This window comes from Danio rerio, chromosome 17 (genome assembly GCF_052040795.2).
Source record: "Danio rerio strain M-AB ecotype USA chromosome 17, GRCz13ab, whole genome shotgun sequence".
NCBI lineage: Eukaryota > Metazoa > Chordata > Actinopteri > Cypriniformes > Danionidae > Danio > Danio rerio.
This window is the reverse complement of record NC_141037.1, coordinates 44,159,972-44,178,141: the sequence shown is the minus strand read 5'-3', so window position 1 is coordinate 44,178,141 and position 18,170 is coordinate 44,159,972. Positions and strand designations below refer to the sequence as shown.

The 18,170-nt window shown below is 36.3% G+C and overlaps 2 protein-coding genes across 5 annotated transcripts in view; one reads left to right on the top strand and one right to left on the bottom strand.

Annotated features, from left to right (window-relative positions):
• The window catches only part of rbks (ribokinase), an 82,601-nt gene that overhangs the window by 5,590 nt on the left and 58,841 nt on the right, over positions 1–18,170 (top strand).
• LOC101885155 (uncharacterized) lies at positions 10,982–18,111 on the bottom strand. The gene is made up of 2 exons (XM_087290972.1): positions 18,024–18,111; positions 10,982–17,676 (listed from the first exon to the last, which is right to left on the bottom strand). Exon 2 carries the CDS (start codon positions 17,454–17,456, stop codon positions 11,646–11,648), a length of 5,811 nt encoding a protein of 1,936 aa, XP_087147098.1. The 5' UTR covers positions 17,457–17,676; positions 18,024–18,111; the 3' UTR covers positions 10,982–11,645.

The window sequence follows — 18,170 nt, the reverse complement described above, 5'->3', positions numbered from 1 at the left end:
ACAGCCACGAGTCATGGGATTTCTGGATGACCACAGAATTTGAAAAGTTCTATTTCAGACATTACATTTTTTTGCCGAAGTCATGGAATATCAGGTATGTTTGTTTGTTGCTTTAAATTTTAGTATTCATTTATATACCATCTAAGACAAAAAACTTATGTTGTTCAAATAGTAATCGAACAACTTTGATGGAATGTTTTGATCCATTTCAAATGTAAACTACTTTATATTTATATACTGTATATAGACATATTGTACTGTTTTTCAGCTAACTTTCAGCTAATTTTAATCTTTTCTCTCATCAACTTGCAGTCACCATATGCAGTCATTTTTAACTAAGCTAGACTGGTCAGGTTAATGTAAATGTTGATGCTTTGGTTTCATAGTGACCACTTCAAGAACTTTTGTTAAAAACTAGATGACAGAAAAGCTAAACTTTAATGTTTGTTAAACTATTCTTTCAAGCTATTAACCATACAAACCATACAACAGCAAGTACTTCAGATTTATTCCTAAATATGTCAATTATTATTTGACATTATATGAATTATAACAGTTGTTATTGTGGTTAATTATTATTTTAAATATACAGTTGAAGTCAAAAATATTAGCCCCCCTAAGTTATTAGCCCCCGTTTACTTTTTCCCCAATTTCTGTTTAACAGAGAGAAGTTTTTTTTTTCAGCACATTTAAACATAATAGTTTTAATAACTCATTTCTAAAAACTGATTTATTTTATCTTTGCCATGATGACAGTAAATAATATTTGACTAGATATTTTTCAAGACATTTCTATACTACTTAAAGTGACATTCGATAGCTTAACTAGGTTAATTAGTTTAACTAAGCAAGTTAGGGTAATTAGGCAAGTTATTGTATAATGATGTTTTGTTCTGTAGACTATTGAAAAAACATAGCTTAAAGGGGCTATTATTTTGACCTTAAAATGGATTTTTAAAAAGTAAAAACTGCTTTTATTTTAGCTGAAATAAAACAAATAAGACTTTCTGAAAAAAAAAAAAACATTATCAGACATTCTGTGAAAATCTTCTTGCTCTGTTAAACATCTTTTGTGAAATATTAAAAAAAGAATAAAGAATTTCAGGGGGGGAGGGGGTAGTAATTCTGACTTCAACTGTATATATAAATTCAGGGTCAGTAGGATTTTTAAATGTTTTAAAATAAGCTTATCCTGCTTACCAAGGTTGCATTTATTTTAATAAAAATACAGTACAAATTGTAAAATTATAAAATGTTATTGCACTAGGAAATAACTGTTCAAAAGTAGTATAAAAGTATAAATTAATTAAAAAATTTAATCCAGTGATTTTATTAATGAATTTTCAGCTTCATTATTCCAGTTTTCTGTCACACGAACCTTCAGAAATCACTCAAATATTAATTCTTCTTCTTCTTCTTCTTCTTCTTCTTCTTCTTCTTCTTCTTCTTCTTCTTCTTCTTCTTCTTATTATTATTATTATTATTATTATTATTATTATTATTAGCAATTATGACTGGGGTAATAATTTACATTTTAAATAATTTAATTTATTTAATAATTTAAATACAATTAATCATAAAAAAACTGACCCCAAACTTTTGACCAGTATATATATATATGGGTGAAGCATTGGCGCTGTATTGCTGTCATCTCACAGCAGGGTCACTGGTTCGAGCCTCGGCTTACTTGGCGTTTCTGTGTGGAGTTTGCATGTTCTCCCTGCGTTCGCGTGGGTTTCCTCCAGGTGCTCTTGTTTCCTCCACAGTCTAAAGACATGCGGTACAGGTGAATTGAGTAGGCTAAATTGTCCGTAGTGTATGAGTGTGTGTGTGGATATGTGTGTGAATGTTTCCCGGAGATGGGTTGCGGCTGGAAGGGCATCCGCTGTGTAAAAACTTGCTGGATAAGTTGGCGGTTCATTCCGATGTGGCGACCCCGGATTAGTAAAAGGAGTAAGCCGACAAGAAAATGAATGAATGAATATATATAATATTTTTTATAATATTATCAATATGTGAGCACAATATATAGTATATTATATAATTATATATGTGCATATATTATATAAGCAGCCTGTTTTCTGTTCATTAGGTGTCATTAAAATTAAGTTAGGAAATGTCAGGCAATTTGATATTTGGCTTGAAGCTTGAACCCTGTAATAACCTGTTGTTCTGGCAACAATATATTATTAAATATTTTGTGGAAACAAATTTTTTTAACATCTAATTTTGTAACATCGTAGAAGTCTTATCTGCTACTTTTGGTCTATTTATTGATCCACACAAAACCACTTCCCATGCAAAAGTTAGGATCGATAATAAACTTGATGGTAGAGTGCGCACAGCCTTATGTAAACTCTAAGTAAACATATTTAATTTAAAAATAGACTTAATTGAACAACTTTAAATAACAAACATAATCATTTATAAATCAATGAAAAGGCATTCACGTTCACATTTAGGATAGTTTCTATGCTTCCTAAGTTTTATAATTGAGACCCCATATTGCTTGAAAACATCATTTAATGTAATTCTTTAAGGAATTTGTATTAGATAAAAATACAGTTGATGAAAACCATACCCAAAAAGCAAGTTCATTATTTATTTAATCAATCATGTCCACAAAAGGTCAGGTAGGAGGAAATGTTTCTCAAAGAGCTTAGTGGCACAGTCAGCATTTGGTTTCTTTCCATTCATCACGTTCAGTAATTTCCTTGCCATAATAACCCAGTTGATCAAAACAAAGCTAAAGGAAAAAAATCATTCACTTAAACATATAAAAGAAATACAGTCATCAGTGTTGGCCTTAGAACAGAGATTGCATCAATTAAGCAATAGCTCTGATGGGAAGTGTGTGTTTGTTTTTCAACAGGCTGTATTTTTTTTTTTTTTTTTTTGGAGGTTGGCTGACACATTTCACCCATCAAAGTGCTATGCATGGCTTTGAAGTGTAAAATCCAGTTTTCTATGTGGCTTGTGTTTGTCAAACGGAATCAGACACTTTGAGACTTGTGTCTTGTAGGGAACATCTGTGTGTTTGCGTTGAAGCCAGACAGTGCCACCTGCTGATTATTATTTATACTCATTAGTTTGCCTTCACTGGAGCCAGAGCTTCACTTGCTGAGTGATTATAGTTAATCAAGAATGTGCACACACTACTCTGCGTGCTGTGTACTTGCATCTTTATTATTCACATAACAGTAAACATGAGGTATCTTATCTTTGGTTATCATCAATCGATTTTAGAGGGATAGTTCACCCAGAACTGAACATTCTTTACGCATCTTTCCTTTGTTACTATCATCCCTTTCTTCTGGTGAGCACAAAAGAAGATGTTTTGAAGAAAGTTGGAATCCTGTAACCATTGACTTTCATAGTGTTTGTTTTTGCTACTATGGAAATTAGTGGTTACAGGTATTCAGCTTCCTTCAAATATTTTTTTTTTTTTTGTGTGTGTGTTCAACAGGGGAAATAAACATGTGGTGAATTAAATTTTCATGTTTGGGTGAACTATCTTTTATATATATATTCATAATCCAAGTATATAGTTCAAATCTAAGACACTCTAAATCCATCAGACCTCTTTTTCTTGTAAATGAGCTTTTTCTATCAGACTGCTATAATTTGGTTCAGAAGTTTCATTTTATAGGTAATCATAAGGTTATTAACTGGTAAAAAAAAAAAAAAAAATATATATATATATATATATATATATATATATATATATATATATATATAGTATTTTTTTTTTCATAAATGTCACTTTAGACAATTATTTAGTTTTTAACAAGTTAGATTTTCTTTTGTGTCAAAACCAGCTAAATCTGCTTGTGCTTTTTTTTTTTTTTTGCAAAAACCTCTAAATCCACCTATTAGGACAAGACAGTGTAATTAGTTGAATATGACTAATGATGCTATTATAAATTATTTCATCAGACATAAAACACCTAAAATTATAAATATACAAATCTGTCAAGTTAGTGGTAGTTCATTCCGCTGTGATAAACCAGGAAGAAAGCATAAGGAAAATGAATATATGAAATCTGTCATGTAGTAAGTGCATTAATCAATTAAAATTAAAACTGACAATAAATAAATCTTAAGTCTGTTGTCATTTCTAAAATATTTGGGATTTAGATTTAATGAAAGTGGAGCAATGTAAACATTACAAACATTGTAACCTAAGCTTAGTAAATTCAAATAATGTTGTGTAAAAACATTGTGAAACATCAATATCTTTGCATTGTCCATTAATAATACATATTAATAAGTAATACAAATAATGTATAGATTTATACTTTATATTTAACTATTAAAAATAGCTTAAATTAGCAAATAAAACACAAAGTAGGCCTACCAGGCAGAAAGGGGATATTAATAAAAAATAAAAATAAAAATTAGGGGGGCTAATAATTTTTACTTCAGCTGTAATTGCTATATATATATAACAACTTGTAATTTTTATTTTATGCATTATTTGTAGTACCTTAATATAGTGTACCACAGTATTCCAAGGTACTTCAAAAAATGCTAAGAAATAAAAATTACCTGGCACAGTCATATTACATGTCAAAATAACAAAAACAAACCTACAATCTACCATTTCTTTGTTTTTGTTTATTCTTTTGAACCACAGCACCAAATCATAATTACTGTGTCATGTTCTACTTTTATAATATAAACAGATGCTTACATCACAGCCTGTGTCACAGAACAGAATACCGATTGTGTTTCCTTTTTAAAGAGATCGTTCACTCAAATGTGAACATTGACTCACCATTTACTCACCCTCATGTGGTTATAATGTCTTATGAGATTTTTCTGTGAAAAAAAAAAGATATTCCGCTGAATGTTTGAAACCAGTAACCATTGGCATCCAACAAACGGCTATCGCAAGGAAAATTTGAGATCTCAAAAAGCGTCCACAGCTACCTCTGATGGATTTGAGAAAACAAAAACAGCACAAAAAAAACAAACCTCCTGGGATGTATTTGGCGCTCTCTAGAAATGTATATAGGGGTACGTAGTCAGAATAAGCCTGGGTTGGTTACATGTATTTTATGTGTCCAGAAGCAGTATGTTATATTGTCAGAGTGCATGTGTGTGAAAATACTGGCATTTGCAAGTCTCGGTACTTGCTCTGCCATAATAATCCAAGCAGCGTAGCAGATCTATTCCGCCAAGACTAAATACAAACATTACCATATTTATATTTATTAGCATACTAAATCTCTCTGATAGGTATCATGATTAAATCATATTAAAATATGTAACTTATCTTTTATCATTCCATAACATTTGGCCAATACTTATTCCCCTTTCCGTATTGTAATCAAATCTGTGACTCTTATCTTTCCACATATCTTTTTATTTGAAGAATTTTTAGTGTGAATGCACTATTTACACTACTTATATTATAAAACAACATTGAATAGTGCATAATATGCAATTTAGGATGCAGCTATTGACTTTCAGTTTATAGTATTCTTCTAAATAAATAAAAAATACAATACAATACAACACAAAATACAAATAAATGTGTTCACCAGAAGGATGGAATTGAAATGGGTTTATGACAAGTTTTGGGACAGTATTTTCCTTTTAGGTAGAACTATGCCTTTAAGTCACAGTATTTGTGTCAGAATGTGGTTTGTGGGAGAATGACTGTTGCTCATAAAACAATAGAGGGACTGTAAGCAAGGAGGCCAGGTGATGCCTGTCTGTCTGTCACCTGCAACACAGACAGTGACTCATTCAGACACCCTTGTGAACTAAATCATATATGTACTCCTTTGTTTATTATAGTTGAATCTATGCAAAAAGCAAAAACACGCGTTATTGTTCTGTCATATGAAGTGGCTGTTTATTTTGCTGAACCAGCATTGTACTGAATTTGTTGTGGATATATATATATATATATATATATATATATATATATATATATATATATATATATATATATATATATATATATATATATATATTTTTTTTTTTTTTTTAGAAAGCGCACAAACTCTACCGAATTATACATTTTTTAAGGTTTAATAAACTACAAAAAATTGAGCCTCTTTACAATTTATTGCCTACTTAATTTATCAATTAGATCAATCAGATAATCAGATTTCGCTTAAAAAAAAAATCAGTTTAATAAACACATTGATCTTAATTTTCATGGACAAAGCAAAGTAAGTTCTTAGGTAATCTAATTACAGCTACAACTCGCATTTAATAAATTGCTATATTTTTCAGAGTAATTTTATTTTTCAGAAATGCTTCATTTATCAAGTTGATGAATTGAAACCAAATGAACTCAAATTGATAATATATGGTACATCCAGTATATGAAATATGGTGTCATTACTTTGAAATGTTCATGTTTTGATACAGTATAATGTTTCATTTTCTTTTTTTAATAAAGCTATTTTGACTACATATTAGGATTTGTACTTTGTAAAAAAAAGTCATGAAAACAAATGTTGTTAATGTTACTTTAACTAATATTAATCAGTTTACCGGGTTTCATCTATATGTGTTTAAGTAAACAAAGTTTAACTTAACATTTTTAGTCAGTTTGACTGCTGTAAATTGAGTTGAATATGCATGTCACCGTTGAGGTTTTGAAAGGATGAGGACTCAATTTCAAGAACAAAAACATGGGTTTATTAATTTTAAAACAAAGCAAAAAGCAACAGAAACAACCCTGAGAGGTAAAACATTAACAAAAGAAAAAAAAAAAACTTGGACTGGGCTGGCAGGGAAGGGCAGGGCTGGACAAGGCTAGACAAAATGATATACTGACACAGGACGGCAGACAAGGGGGAACTATAAAAGAGAAGTAATTGACAAACAGGGGAACATAATAAACTAATAATGTGTTGACAAGGAGGACTAAGGCTCAATCCCAATTCTTTTTTTGTACCCCTAACCATTCCCCTTGGCCCTTAAAACCGAGTGTGAAGGGGAAGAGTTTCAAAATTTAACCCTAAGAAATGGGAAAGCACTACAGCACCTGCACACGTCATCATATGTCATCGCGATCTCTTGCTTCATATGAGATCAGATGATTGTTACTGCTGTAGTTATTTCAGTTGCTTTTTTTTTTTGGTATGTATATCAAGGAAATCGCTGAAGGCATATATTATGTTATCATAACGATATAATGTGGCAATAAGATCGAAACTATACTGTGCATTTACACAGTGGCCATATTCATCTATGTAAACAAACCAAAAACAAAATTAACATTATAGCAGACACTGTAAAAAACTTTATTCTCAGCCACTCGACTTTTCTGACAGGGTATTCGTGTGTCATCGAGTGTCAGAGTGTTGTGGGACTGCTGTACAGGAGTTATGATTATGGATTATAGATATCGATATTTAGCTGTTTTTATTTTAGCGTTTTTTTTTTTTTTTTTAAGCATGACTGTGAAAAACAAAAGTGGTTTTGAATATATCAAAACATATGTTTGTTTGTTGTTATAATTCGTAATAATGACAAAAAATACTAATTCGTGGATCTCCTTACTTCCGGGTGCAGCTATCCTGCCATTGTGGCTGGTGTATTCTGGTAAATTTCCTTACCCCTTGGTTTCGAGTGTGGTCCTGAAATATCTTCATTCGAAGGAGTATCTACCCTTTTCTCTTAGCCCTACGCCTTCAAGCTAAAGAGAATTGGGACAACCTGACCCCTTCACGTGAACACGCAAAATGAGGGGTAAGGGGAAAAGCTAAGAGTAGAATTGGAATTGGGCCAATAAACAAATAAGACAAGACACAAACAATAAACAATAAACTAAACAATAGACAAGAAGTACATGACACAGAAACACAACACAAGCCATGTGCTCACATAAAACAGAATTAGAACATGCGGCCACAATGTAAACAAAGCTGGCCAAGATGGCGCTCACACGAAAGACGAAGACAGACAAGGATAAGAGTGCTCAACCTGAGAAAACAAGATTTGAGCACAACATACAAGACAAGACAGGACTAGTGTCTGGATTCTGCCACCAAAACAAGAATTGACAAGAGTGAAGCGGCAGAATCCTGAGAATAAAAGTTCCTTTAATTAAAAAAAAAAAAAAAAAAACTTAGGCAGCAAGAATTTTTGTGTAGTGTAGAGATTTTAAGTAGTATTGAGTCAAGTAATTCACTCCAAAAATATTTTTGCTGCTTGTTTAAACTACTTATTTAAGATAAGCGGAAACAACACAATTCTTAAGCTTCTTGGGGGATAACTTAATTGTTTTAACATTTTTACAGTGTTTAATTACTTTTCAAACAAAGTAATTAGAAAAGTGATGTAAATATTTTTTTATTATTCTGTAATTACTAACTACTTTCATAAAGTAACTTACACTTATTTCATCATAAAAAGCTGAAAATCTTTCACTTACTATTTATTTTACTCAAATCTCAGTGTGATCTTTGTTGATATGCATTTGCTTTTGGTAATATTCTCTCATCTCCACAGCACACAAACAACACACATGTGAAAAACAACTTTATCGGCTCGTTTTGCTATTGTATAAACATGTGCTCCTGGAGACTTGGATTGTGTCCAGACCGTAACTAGATGTCTGGGATTTGAGCTTTTTTTTCTCTTCTTCTTTTGTTCAATAGCATGAGTAATAGCTGCTAGTTCTGCTCGGGTGAAAGGCTGATGGGCCCCGCTCTGAAATGTCACGCACTAAGGCAGCACAGCAATTAGCTTTTTAGGCAGTTCAGGGCACCTGCCTTGGATTTACAAGGGTTCAGGATGTCATGTCGCATTATTTTCACTTACAGCTCACAAACATAGCATGTTTCCAGTAAATGCTCCCTTCATTTAAACAGTATGGAGTTTGAGAACTGACTGGATGGTCCATCTGTTGTTTCTCTGAAGTCAAAAATGCAATACAAAAGCAGAATACCAACACTGTAAAAAATGTATATTAAAATATGCTGTAAAGATACAACAGCTGTGGTTGCTGTTAAATACTCTCACCGGCCACTTTATTAGATACACCCGTCTAACTACTCTTTAACGCAAATTTCTAATCAGCCAATCACATGGCAGCCACTCAATGCATTTAGGCATGTAGACATGGTCAAGACAATCTGCTGCAGTCCAAACCGAGCATTAGAATGAGAGAGCGGTGATTTAAGTAGCTTTGACGTGGCATGGTTGTTAGTGCCAGACAAGCATGTCTGTATATTTCAGAAAATGCTGATTTACTGTGATTTTCACACAGAGAATATTCCGAAAAAGAGAAAATATCCAGTGAGCGGCAGTTCTGTGGGTGCAAATGACTTGTTGATGCCAGAGGTCAGAAGAGAATGGCAAGACTCGAGGTTCGAGCTGATAGAAAGGCAACAGTAACTCAAATAACCACTCGTTTCAACCAAGGTATATGCAGAAGGGAATCTCTGAATGCACAATGCGTCGACCCTTGAGAGGATGGGCTACAGCAGCAGAAGACCACACCAGGAGTCACTCCTGTCAGCTAAGAGCAGGAAACTGAGGCTACAACACATACAGGCTCACCAAAATTGGACAATACAAGATGGGACAAACATTGCCTGGTCTCATGAGCCTCAATTTCTGCTGCGACATTCGAATGGTAGAGTCCGAATTTGGCATCAACAACATATGAATCCAGCCTGCCTTATATCAATGGTTCAGGCTGGTTGTGGTGATGTAATGGTGTGGGGGGGTATTTTCTTGACAGACTTTGAGTCCATTAGTACCAATTGAGCATTGTGTCAACACCACAGCCTACCTGAGTATTGTTGCTGACCATGTCTATTCCTTTATGACCCCAGTGTACCCATCTTCCAATGGCTACTTCCAGCAGAATAACATGCCATTTCATAAAGACTAGTTTCTTGAAAATGACAATAAGTTCACTGTACTCTAATGGCCTCAACAGTCACTAGAACTTAATCCAATAGAGAACCTTTAGATGTGATGGAACAGGAGATTCGCATCAGGGATGTGCAGCCGACAAATCTGCAGCAACTGCATGATGCTATCATTTCAATATCGACCAAAATCTCTGATGAATATTTCCAGTACCTTGTTGAATCTATGCCACGAAGGATTAAGGATCTGAAGGCAAAATAGGGTCAAACTCGGTACTTGAAATGTGTGACTAATAAAGTGGCCGGTTAGTGTAAAACCTGTAAGGTAACACTTTAAAATAACTATCCATTATAAGTAGTTTGTAGATCATAAATGACTAATAAATGACTTATAAATGAGTAGTTAAATAAAAGTTAATAGTTTGTTAATTATTTATAAATGTGCTTTAAAGATAGCCAACCGATAACTTATAAGCTGTTAGTTAATGAGTTATAAATGACTTGTTAACTTTATTGTAATGATTTATAACTATACCTAATAAATTAGAAATAGATCATAACCAAGCTGTTAGTAAACTATTTACTAAAGACTTGTTAAGTATCAGTTCATAGTTTATATATTTTAGTGGGGCGTTATTCTAAAGTTGAAACTATTCTTCATTTATTAACTGTTAGTAAATCAGGAATTGTTGCAACTTGAATAACATCCCAATAACATACTTTAGCTAATAACTAACACTTAACTTATATATAAAAGTGCCCAAACCTCGTAGGGTTGTATACTTCTGTTCTGCCATAAGATGGCTCAGTATGTGTGTTTTTATACATTAAACACAACATGCTCAACATTTCATCTGGAGTTTCTTTGGTAAAATACAGCACACAGAAAAGCCTGAGTTTAACAAGGTTAAGGTACAAAAAATGTATAGTTTAAATATCACATCAAATTTTTGAAGCTTAAAATTGTTCCATCCATTTGCTGTTCTACAAAGTTAAACTAGTATTAATAGATGGTAAACAAACTATGAACAACTGATTTGTAAAGTCTGTGTGCTGTCCTCGCTATATGTGCTGAATATAACTTTACAGCCAGATAAACTCTTCCTTGACATCAAAACTCTGAAGACGATAACTCCTTGTCCACAGGTTTATTGATATTCCAAAGAAAGGTAAAACTGAAATGCACAAAAGGCATAATCAACACTAAGCATGTTGTTGTTAAGATGTATACATTCGCAAAGAAGTACATAAATGAATGTCTTCAAGGCTTTATGTGTTTTCTCTTAAACACACATTCTCTTAAATGTAATATAATCATGTTAAACACACACACAATTCTTAAATCACTTTTTAACTATACTGAATTGCATGAACTTTCAATGAACTAGACAGAGATTACACTCACTATGTCCCTTAACCATAGTGAAGCAGACAGAAAATAATAGACTTCTAATAATAACTATATAAAAATGACCTAAAGCATCTGAAATAGTAGACATTGATTAAAACAGTCAATACATACCCACGATGCTAAAACAAACACAAGATGAATGCAAACGTCACAGAATTAACTCAGGATTGTCTGACTGTGCTGCTCTGTGCAACATGCTTGCTTACTTCCTCATCAGTGCTCACATGGTATGACTCTGTTCTGAAACCTAAGATTCTTAAAGGGGCCACGTCCTAATAATGAAAAACATACATATTCACTCCAGAACAGAAAATAAGTCTACCAAACATTGTGATAACAACACACTCCCCGCCTGATGTTAATAAACATCACTAGATAATTCTAAGTTATTCATCTACTTTAGACTCTGAGGAAAGAAGAAGCACTACCTCTGTAACAGGCCTAAGAAAAAGAGTGGAACCTCCTGGTTTAATGACCTTAACCTCAACCTGACGCACTTTCCCATCTTTGCTAGGGAATGATTGTGTTACCAGTCCAAGAGGCCATTCATTCCGTGGTACTTGGCTGTTCTTAAGGAGGACAACACTTCCTGTATTGACATTTGGATGAACGGACTGCCATTTCCTGCGTGGTTGTAGGGTTGGAAGGAATTGCTTACGCCATCTGTCCCAGAATGTGTTGGAAAGGTGTTGAACTTGCCGCCACTGGCACTTGTACAAGTCGGTAACTCCAAACTCGCCTGTAGGTGCAGCAACAGGGTTCACCTTTTGTGTTAGGAGAGCTGCTGGTGTGAGTATGAATGACTCATGGGGGTCTGTTGTCACAGGAACAAGAGGCCTGGCATTGATAATAGCTGTTACCTCTGCCATGAAGGTCACCAGCACCTCATGGGTAAGTTTGTCTTTCAACTGGAGAAACATGGAATCAAGAATTCTCCTTGCCAGACCAATCATTCTTTCCCATGATCCACCACAGTGGGAAGCATGCGGAGGATTAAAGGTCCATGTACAACCTTGATCTGACAGATACGTCTTTACAACTTTGCTGTCAATGTTTGAAGGTATCTGTAGCTCTTTACATGCACCTACAAAGTTTGTCCCACGATCGGAGCGAATATGTTTGACAGGTCCACGCACAGCAAGAAAACGTCTAAGAGCATTGATGAAACTGGATGTGTCGAGAGATTCAATAACTTCTATATGAACAGCTCTTATGCTCATGCATGTAAAAATTACGGCCCACCTCTTGCTGTATAGGAGACCACCTCTTGTCCGACGGGAGGAGACATTCCAAGGGCCAAACACATCCAGTCCAACGTTGGTAAAAGGAGGGTCTTCTGAGAGCCGTTCTGCTGGAAGGTTAGCCATTTTTTGGATGCTGAGTGGAGCTCTGAGCCGTCTGCAAGTTACGCATTGGTGTATGATGCTGCTCACCCTTCGTTTTCCACCAATTATCCAAAAACCAGCAGCACGGACCGCTCCTTCCGTAAAGTGACGACCTTGATGCTGAACACGCTCATGGTGATGTCTAATGATCAAAGTGGCAATGTGACTCTTGCCGGGAATTAACAAAGGAGTCTTCTCTCTCTGATTAAGACTTGAAAGGTGGAGACGTCCTCCGACCCTCAGAAGACCTTGCTGATCAATGAATGGATCCAAAGTATGGAGTGGACTGCTCTTTGGTATCCTCTCTTGCCGTTTAATGCATTCAATCTCATGACTGTAAGCCTCTTCTTGTACTGCTCGGAGGATGATGTTTATAGCTCTATCAGATTCTTCCATTGTGAATTCTTTGCAGTAGTGCCAGCCTTTGCAAGAACTGTTTTCCTTCTCTGTTGTTTTAAAATGATGAGCTATGTGGATAAGGCGAGTAATGGCACCAGTTAGTGAATTCCAAGAGGAGAATTTGGCAAACCGTTCAGAACCAAGCTGCTTGGTTAATGCTGTGGTGGTTAGTGTGGACACTAGAGGGCGCACATCAGGATCTGAACTTGGATTAACCAGATTGAAAGTGTTCTGAATATCTGTTCCTTGCGTGAGCAGAAAGTTGGGTCCACTTAACCAGTTGGTTTTTTGTAAGTGGGCTGCAGAAACAAAACGTGTTGCGTGGTCTGCTGGGTTTTGTTCAGTAGGAACATATCGCCACTGATCTGGACTAGAAGACCTTCGGATACGCTGAACGCGGTTACTCACATAAACATAAAAGCGCCTGGTCTCATTACAAATGTACCCAAGAACTACCTTACTGTCCGTGTAGTAGGTTACAGCGTCAAATTGCAAGTCCAGGTTTACTGAAATTAAGTCTGCCAACTCAACAGCAAGCACTGCCGCACAAAGTTCAAGTCTTGGCACTGTGTGCTCAGGGCGGGGGGCAAGTTTGGCTTTCCCCATTACAAACCCAATGTGATTCTTTCCTTCATCATCTGTGACTTTTAGATATGACACTGCAGCAATGGCTTTTATTGATGCATCCGCAAAAACACATAGTTCTCTTCTCATAGCTGTCGATGTCGAAATCTCAGTATAAACCCTGGGAATAGAAAAATTAGCCAGCTCTGACAAGGAAACTCTCCACAAGGTCCAAGCGTCCTCCATCTTTTGTGGCAATGGAGCATCCCAGTCACCGCTCACAGCAGTAAGTTCTCTCAGAATAGCTTTGCCTTGAATTGTGACCGGCGCTACAAACCCAAGGGGATCATAGAGTCTGTTAATAGTGGATAAGACACCTCGACGGGTGTAGGGTTTTACCTCATCACTGACACTAAATCGGAAGCAATCAGAATGGAGGTCCCAATTTAGACCAAGACTACGCTGCATTGGCAGCGTGTCTTCCTCAAAGTCTAGATCTTTCAGATCACATGCATGGTCTGTCGATGGAAAGGCTTCCATGACTTTTTTGCTGTTTGCTGCTATCTTATGTAGTCTCAGATTGGATTTAGACAAAACCTCTTGTGTCTTTTTTAACAAACTGATCGTAGCTTCTACTGTAGGCAAAGACTTGAGACCATCATCCACGTAGAAGTCACGCATCACAAATTGCTTGACCTCAGAGTCGACATGGAAATTGTCAATCTGAACAGACTTATGCAGACAATGTATAGCCACTGCAGGTGAGGGTTTGTTTCCAAAGACATGCACTCTCATGCGGTAATCTACAATGTCTTTGGAAGTGTCATTGTCTTGAAACCAAAGAAAACGAAGAAAATCTCTATCTTCCTCTCTTACCAAAAAACAATAGAACATCTGTTCTATGTCTGCAGTAAAGGCAATTGCTTCTTTTCTGAAGCGCATCATTACCCCTACCAGGGTGTTGTTTAAGTCAGGCCCGGTCAACAGCACATCATTCAGAGATATTGCATTGTGTTGTGCACTCGAATCAAAAACTACTCTGATCTGATTCACTTTCTTTGGATGGTACACTCCAAATGTTGGCAGGTACCATTGTTCTTCTTTCTCATCTAGAGGAGGCGCTAACTCGGCATGTCCATTTTTGAATATCTTTTCCATGAACTTGAGAAAGTGTTCTTTCATCATCGGCTTCCTTTCAAAGTTGTGCTTGAGTGATATAAGTCGTTTTAGGGCTTGTATTCTGTTGTTGGGAAGACGAGGACGAGGACTCTTAAAAGGTAATGGAGCTACCCAACTGTTATTTGAATCCTTCCGTAAACCTTCATCCATGATTTTCATGAAAGTTGCATCCTGAATTGAAGGAGCCACTTGATTGTCCTCTTTGGTTCTCTGAAACACATTGTCTCCTAGACAGTCAACATCACAGGTGAATTTAGCTTCCGGGTATGTTGGGCAGTGGTTAGCAATTTGAAAGTCTTTGCATGTTTCCTTAACATGGAAAACATTTGGACATGGTTTAAAGAGAGTTGGACGTTCTGGTTCTATAGTGTTTGTATGGAATGTGCTGATTGTCAGAGGTTTGTGGACATTCCCTAAACATACATTACCTACTATAACCCATCCCAGATCCAACTTCTGTGCATAAGGCAAATTGTGTGGGCCATTCACTTGTTTACGGACTTTATGGACCCGTATAACATCTCGACCTAAGAGAAGCATGATTGGGGCTTTTGGGTCTAGTTCTGGAATGAAGTGCGCCATAGACTTTAGGTGTGTGTGACTGCGAGCAACATCAGGGGTTGGGATCTCATCTCTATTATTAGGAATATCATTGCATTCTATCAAGCTTGGCAGTGAAATGCAAACAGTTCCATCTAGAGACTCTACTTCATAGCCACTGGCCCGTCTTCCTGCTGACTCCTTCACTCCTGCGCATGTTCTCAATATGTAAGGAGCACAAGGACTTTGGTCACTGAAAACTTCAAAAAACTGTGAACGAACCAGAGACCTGTTACTCTGTTCATCCAAGATTGCATATACTTTTACTGCTTTGTCTTTTTGGCCAGCTGGAAATACCTTTACAAGGCATACTTTTGAACACGATCGGTCTGTTTGATTTTCCCCACAGACTTCTGTGCATTTGCTGTCGACTTGAGATTGAGATAAGGGTTGCTCTCCCTCCCCGCCATGCTTTGTGGCAGGGTTTGACTCTTTCCAGGATGCATGTCCAGGGTGGAGTACCGTGTTGTGTCCTTCACTTTTGCATTCAGAGCATTGAACTTTAGTTTTACAGTTCTTTGCGATATGCGTTGTTGAAGAGCAGCATTTAAAGCATACATTATGCTCCCTCAAAAATGCCTTCCGAGCATCAGTAGACTTCTCTAAAAAGACACGACATTTGTTAAGAGGGTGTGGTCTTTTGTGGATGAGACACAGTTTGTCACAGTCATCAGATTGCTTATAAAGCCCGCCAGTATCAGCACAGTCTCCGTAAGATACTGCTGTCTTGTGTACAAAGATTTCGTGTTGTTTGCTGCTCTTCCAAGCTGCCTTCTCTACTTTAGGAGCTGTGTCTATGTAAGAGACAAAGCTGAAGCTCGGATCATTTCCAATATCTGCCTCCTGGCTAACAAAGTCTACAAAGTAAGCAAATGGAGGATATGGAACTTGATTGTGTCGCTTATAGGCTGCACCAACTGATGCCCACTTTTCTTGCAGACGAAATGGTAACTTCTGTATTATTGGATAGATGCCTCTTGCAGTGTCTAAGAGAACAAGACCAGGTAAGTCTCCTTCCGCCTTAGCAGACTGCAACTCCATTAGCAGATCACTCAATTTTGACAATTTTGAATAATCTCGATTGGCTATTTTAGGAAAGGCATCGATTCGTTTGAATAGAGCATGTTCTATTATTTCTGCTGAGCCATATGTTTGATCAAGTCTGTCCCATGCCATCGCCAGCCCAGCTTGTGGGTGATTAATATGTATTGCTCTTATCTGTTCCACTTGCTCGGCTGACTCTTTGCCTAACCACTTCAACAGGAGATCCATTTCTTCACTTGGAGTCAGATTTAAATCAAAAGTTGCATTTTGAAAAGATCGTTTCCAGGCTCTGTAATTCTGGGGTTTGTCGTTAAACTGTAGTAAGCCTGTTGAAACAAGCTCTCGACGAGCCAGATATCTTACAAAGTCGTTCATGTTTGAACTGCAATCATTTGAATTTTGAAACATGGGGTATTCAGAGTTCAGAGGATTAGACGTATTGATGCTATTTTGTGATCCGAATTGCTGCGAAGGAGTCGGATATTTGTTTGCAGGTAATGTTGCAGAGTGTTTTAAGGTGGTATCAGGTAGTTGAAAAGAGACACTGTTGTGTCGTAAAAGGAAAGGCTTGGCTTCAGGTTTTAGCTGTGAACCTGAAATACTGTAGCTTGTACTTGGTTCTATTTTTGCAGGAACATCACACAGTTGTAGATCCTTGTCTAGATTTTTGGTTTGGTCGATAACATATTGTTCTGTTCGCTGTGTGGTTTCCAAGGGAACAGAGTTCAAACTTAGCTTGCAACTGTGTTTTTCAGAATGCTCATCAATGGCAGCTTCAAGAGCCTCTGCTTCTGCAACAGCTGCAGCTACCTCTTTTTTCTGCTGCAGCATTTCCATAGATGCCTCAACTTTGGCTTTTTGTAGCTTTAAATTAACCTCTTCTTCAGCGAAAGTAAGTCGAGCTTTTGCTGCCTCTGCTCTTGCTCTTGCCTTAGCAGCTGCTGATCCAGTTGACGATGTATTGGATCGTGCTGAAGAACATGAAGCGCATGAGCGCGTCTTTAATGACGATGTTTCTGTTGTCATGGCTCCAGCAACACATCTGTTAATTGATTACTAGCTGGGTGTGACGATTATTTGCCTTTGTTTGCCACTTGCAGTTGTAAGGCCGTGGTTTTACTGTGCTGTCCTCGCTATATGTGCTGAATATAACTTTACAGCCAGATAAACTCTTCCTTGACATCAAAACTCTGAAGACGATAACTCCTTGTCCACAGGTTTATTGATATTCCAAAGAAAGGTAAAACTGAAATGCACAAAAGGCATAATCAACACTAAGCATGTTGTTGTTAAGATGTATACATTCGCAAAGAAGTACATAAATGAATGTCTTCAAGGCTTTATGTGTTTTCTCTTAAACACACATTCTCTTAAATGTAATATAATCATGTTAAACACACACACAATTCTTAAATCACTTTTTAACTATACTGAATTGCATGAACTTTCAATGAACTAGACAGAGATTACACTCACTATGTCCCTTAACCATAGTGAAGCAGACAGAAAATAATAGACTTCTAATAATAACTATATAAAAATGACCTAAAGCATCTGAAATAGTAGACATTGATTAAAACAGTCAATACATACCCACGATGCTAAAACAAACACAAGATGAATGCAAACGTCACAGAATTAACTCAGGATTGTCTGACTGTGCTGCTCTGTGCAACATGCTTGCTTACTTCCTCATCAGTGCTCACATGGTATGACTCTGTTCTGAAACCTAAGATTCTT

What these genes read in the sequence shown, in the direction of transcription:
- LOC101885155 (XM_087290972.1), bottom strand. Translation starts at nt 17,456, where the DNA reads ATGACAACAGAAACATCGTCATTAAAGACGCGCTCATGCGCTTCATGT.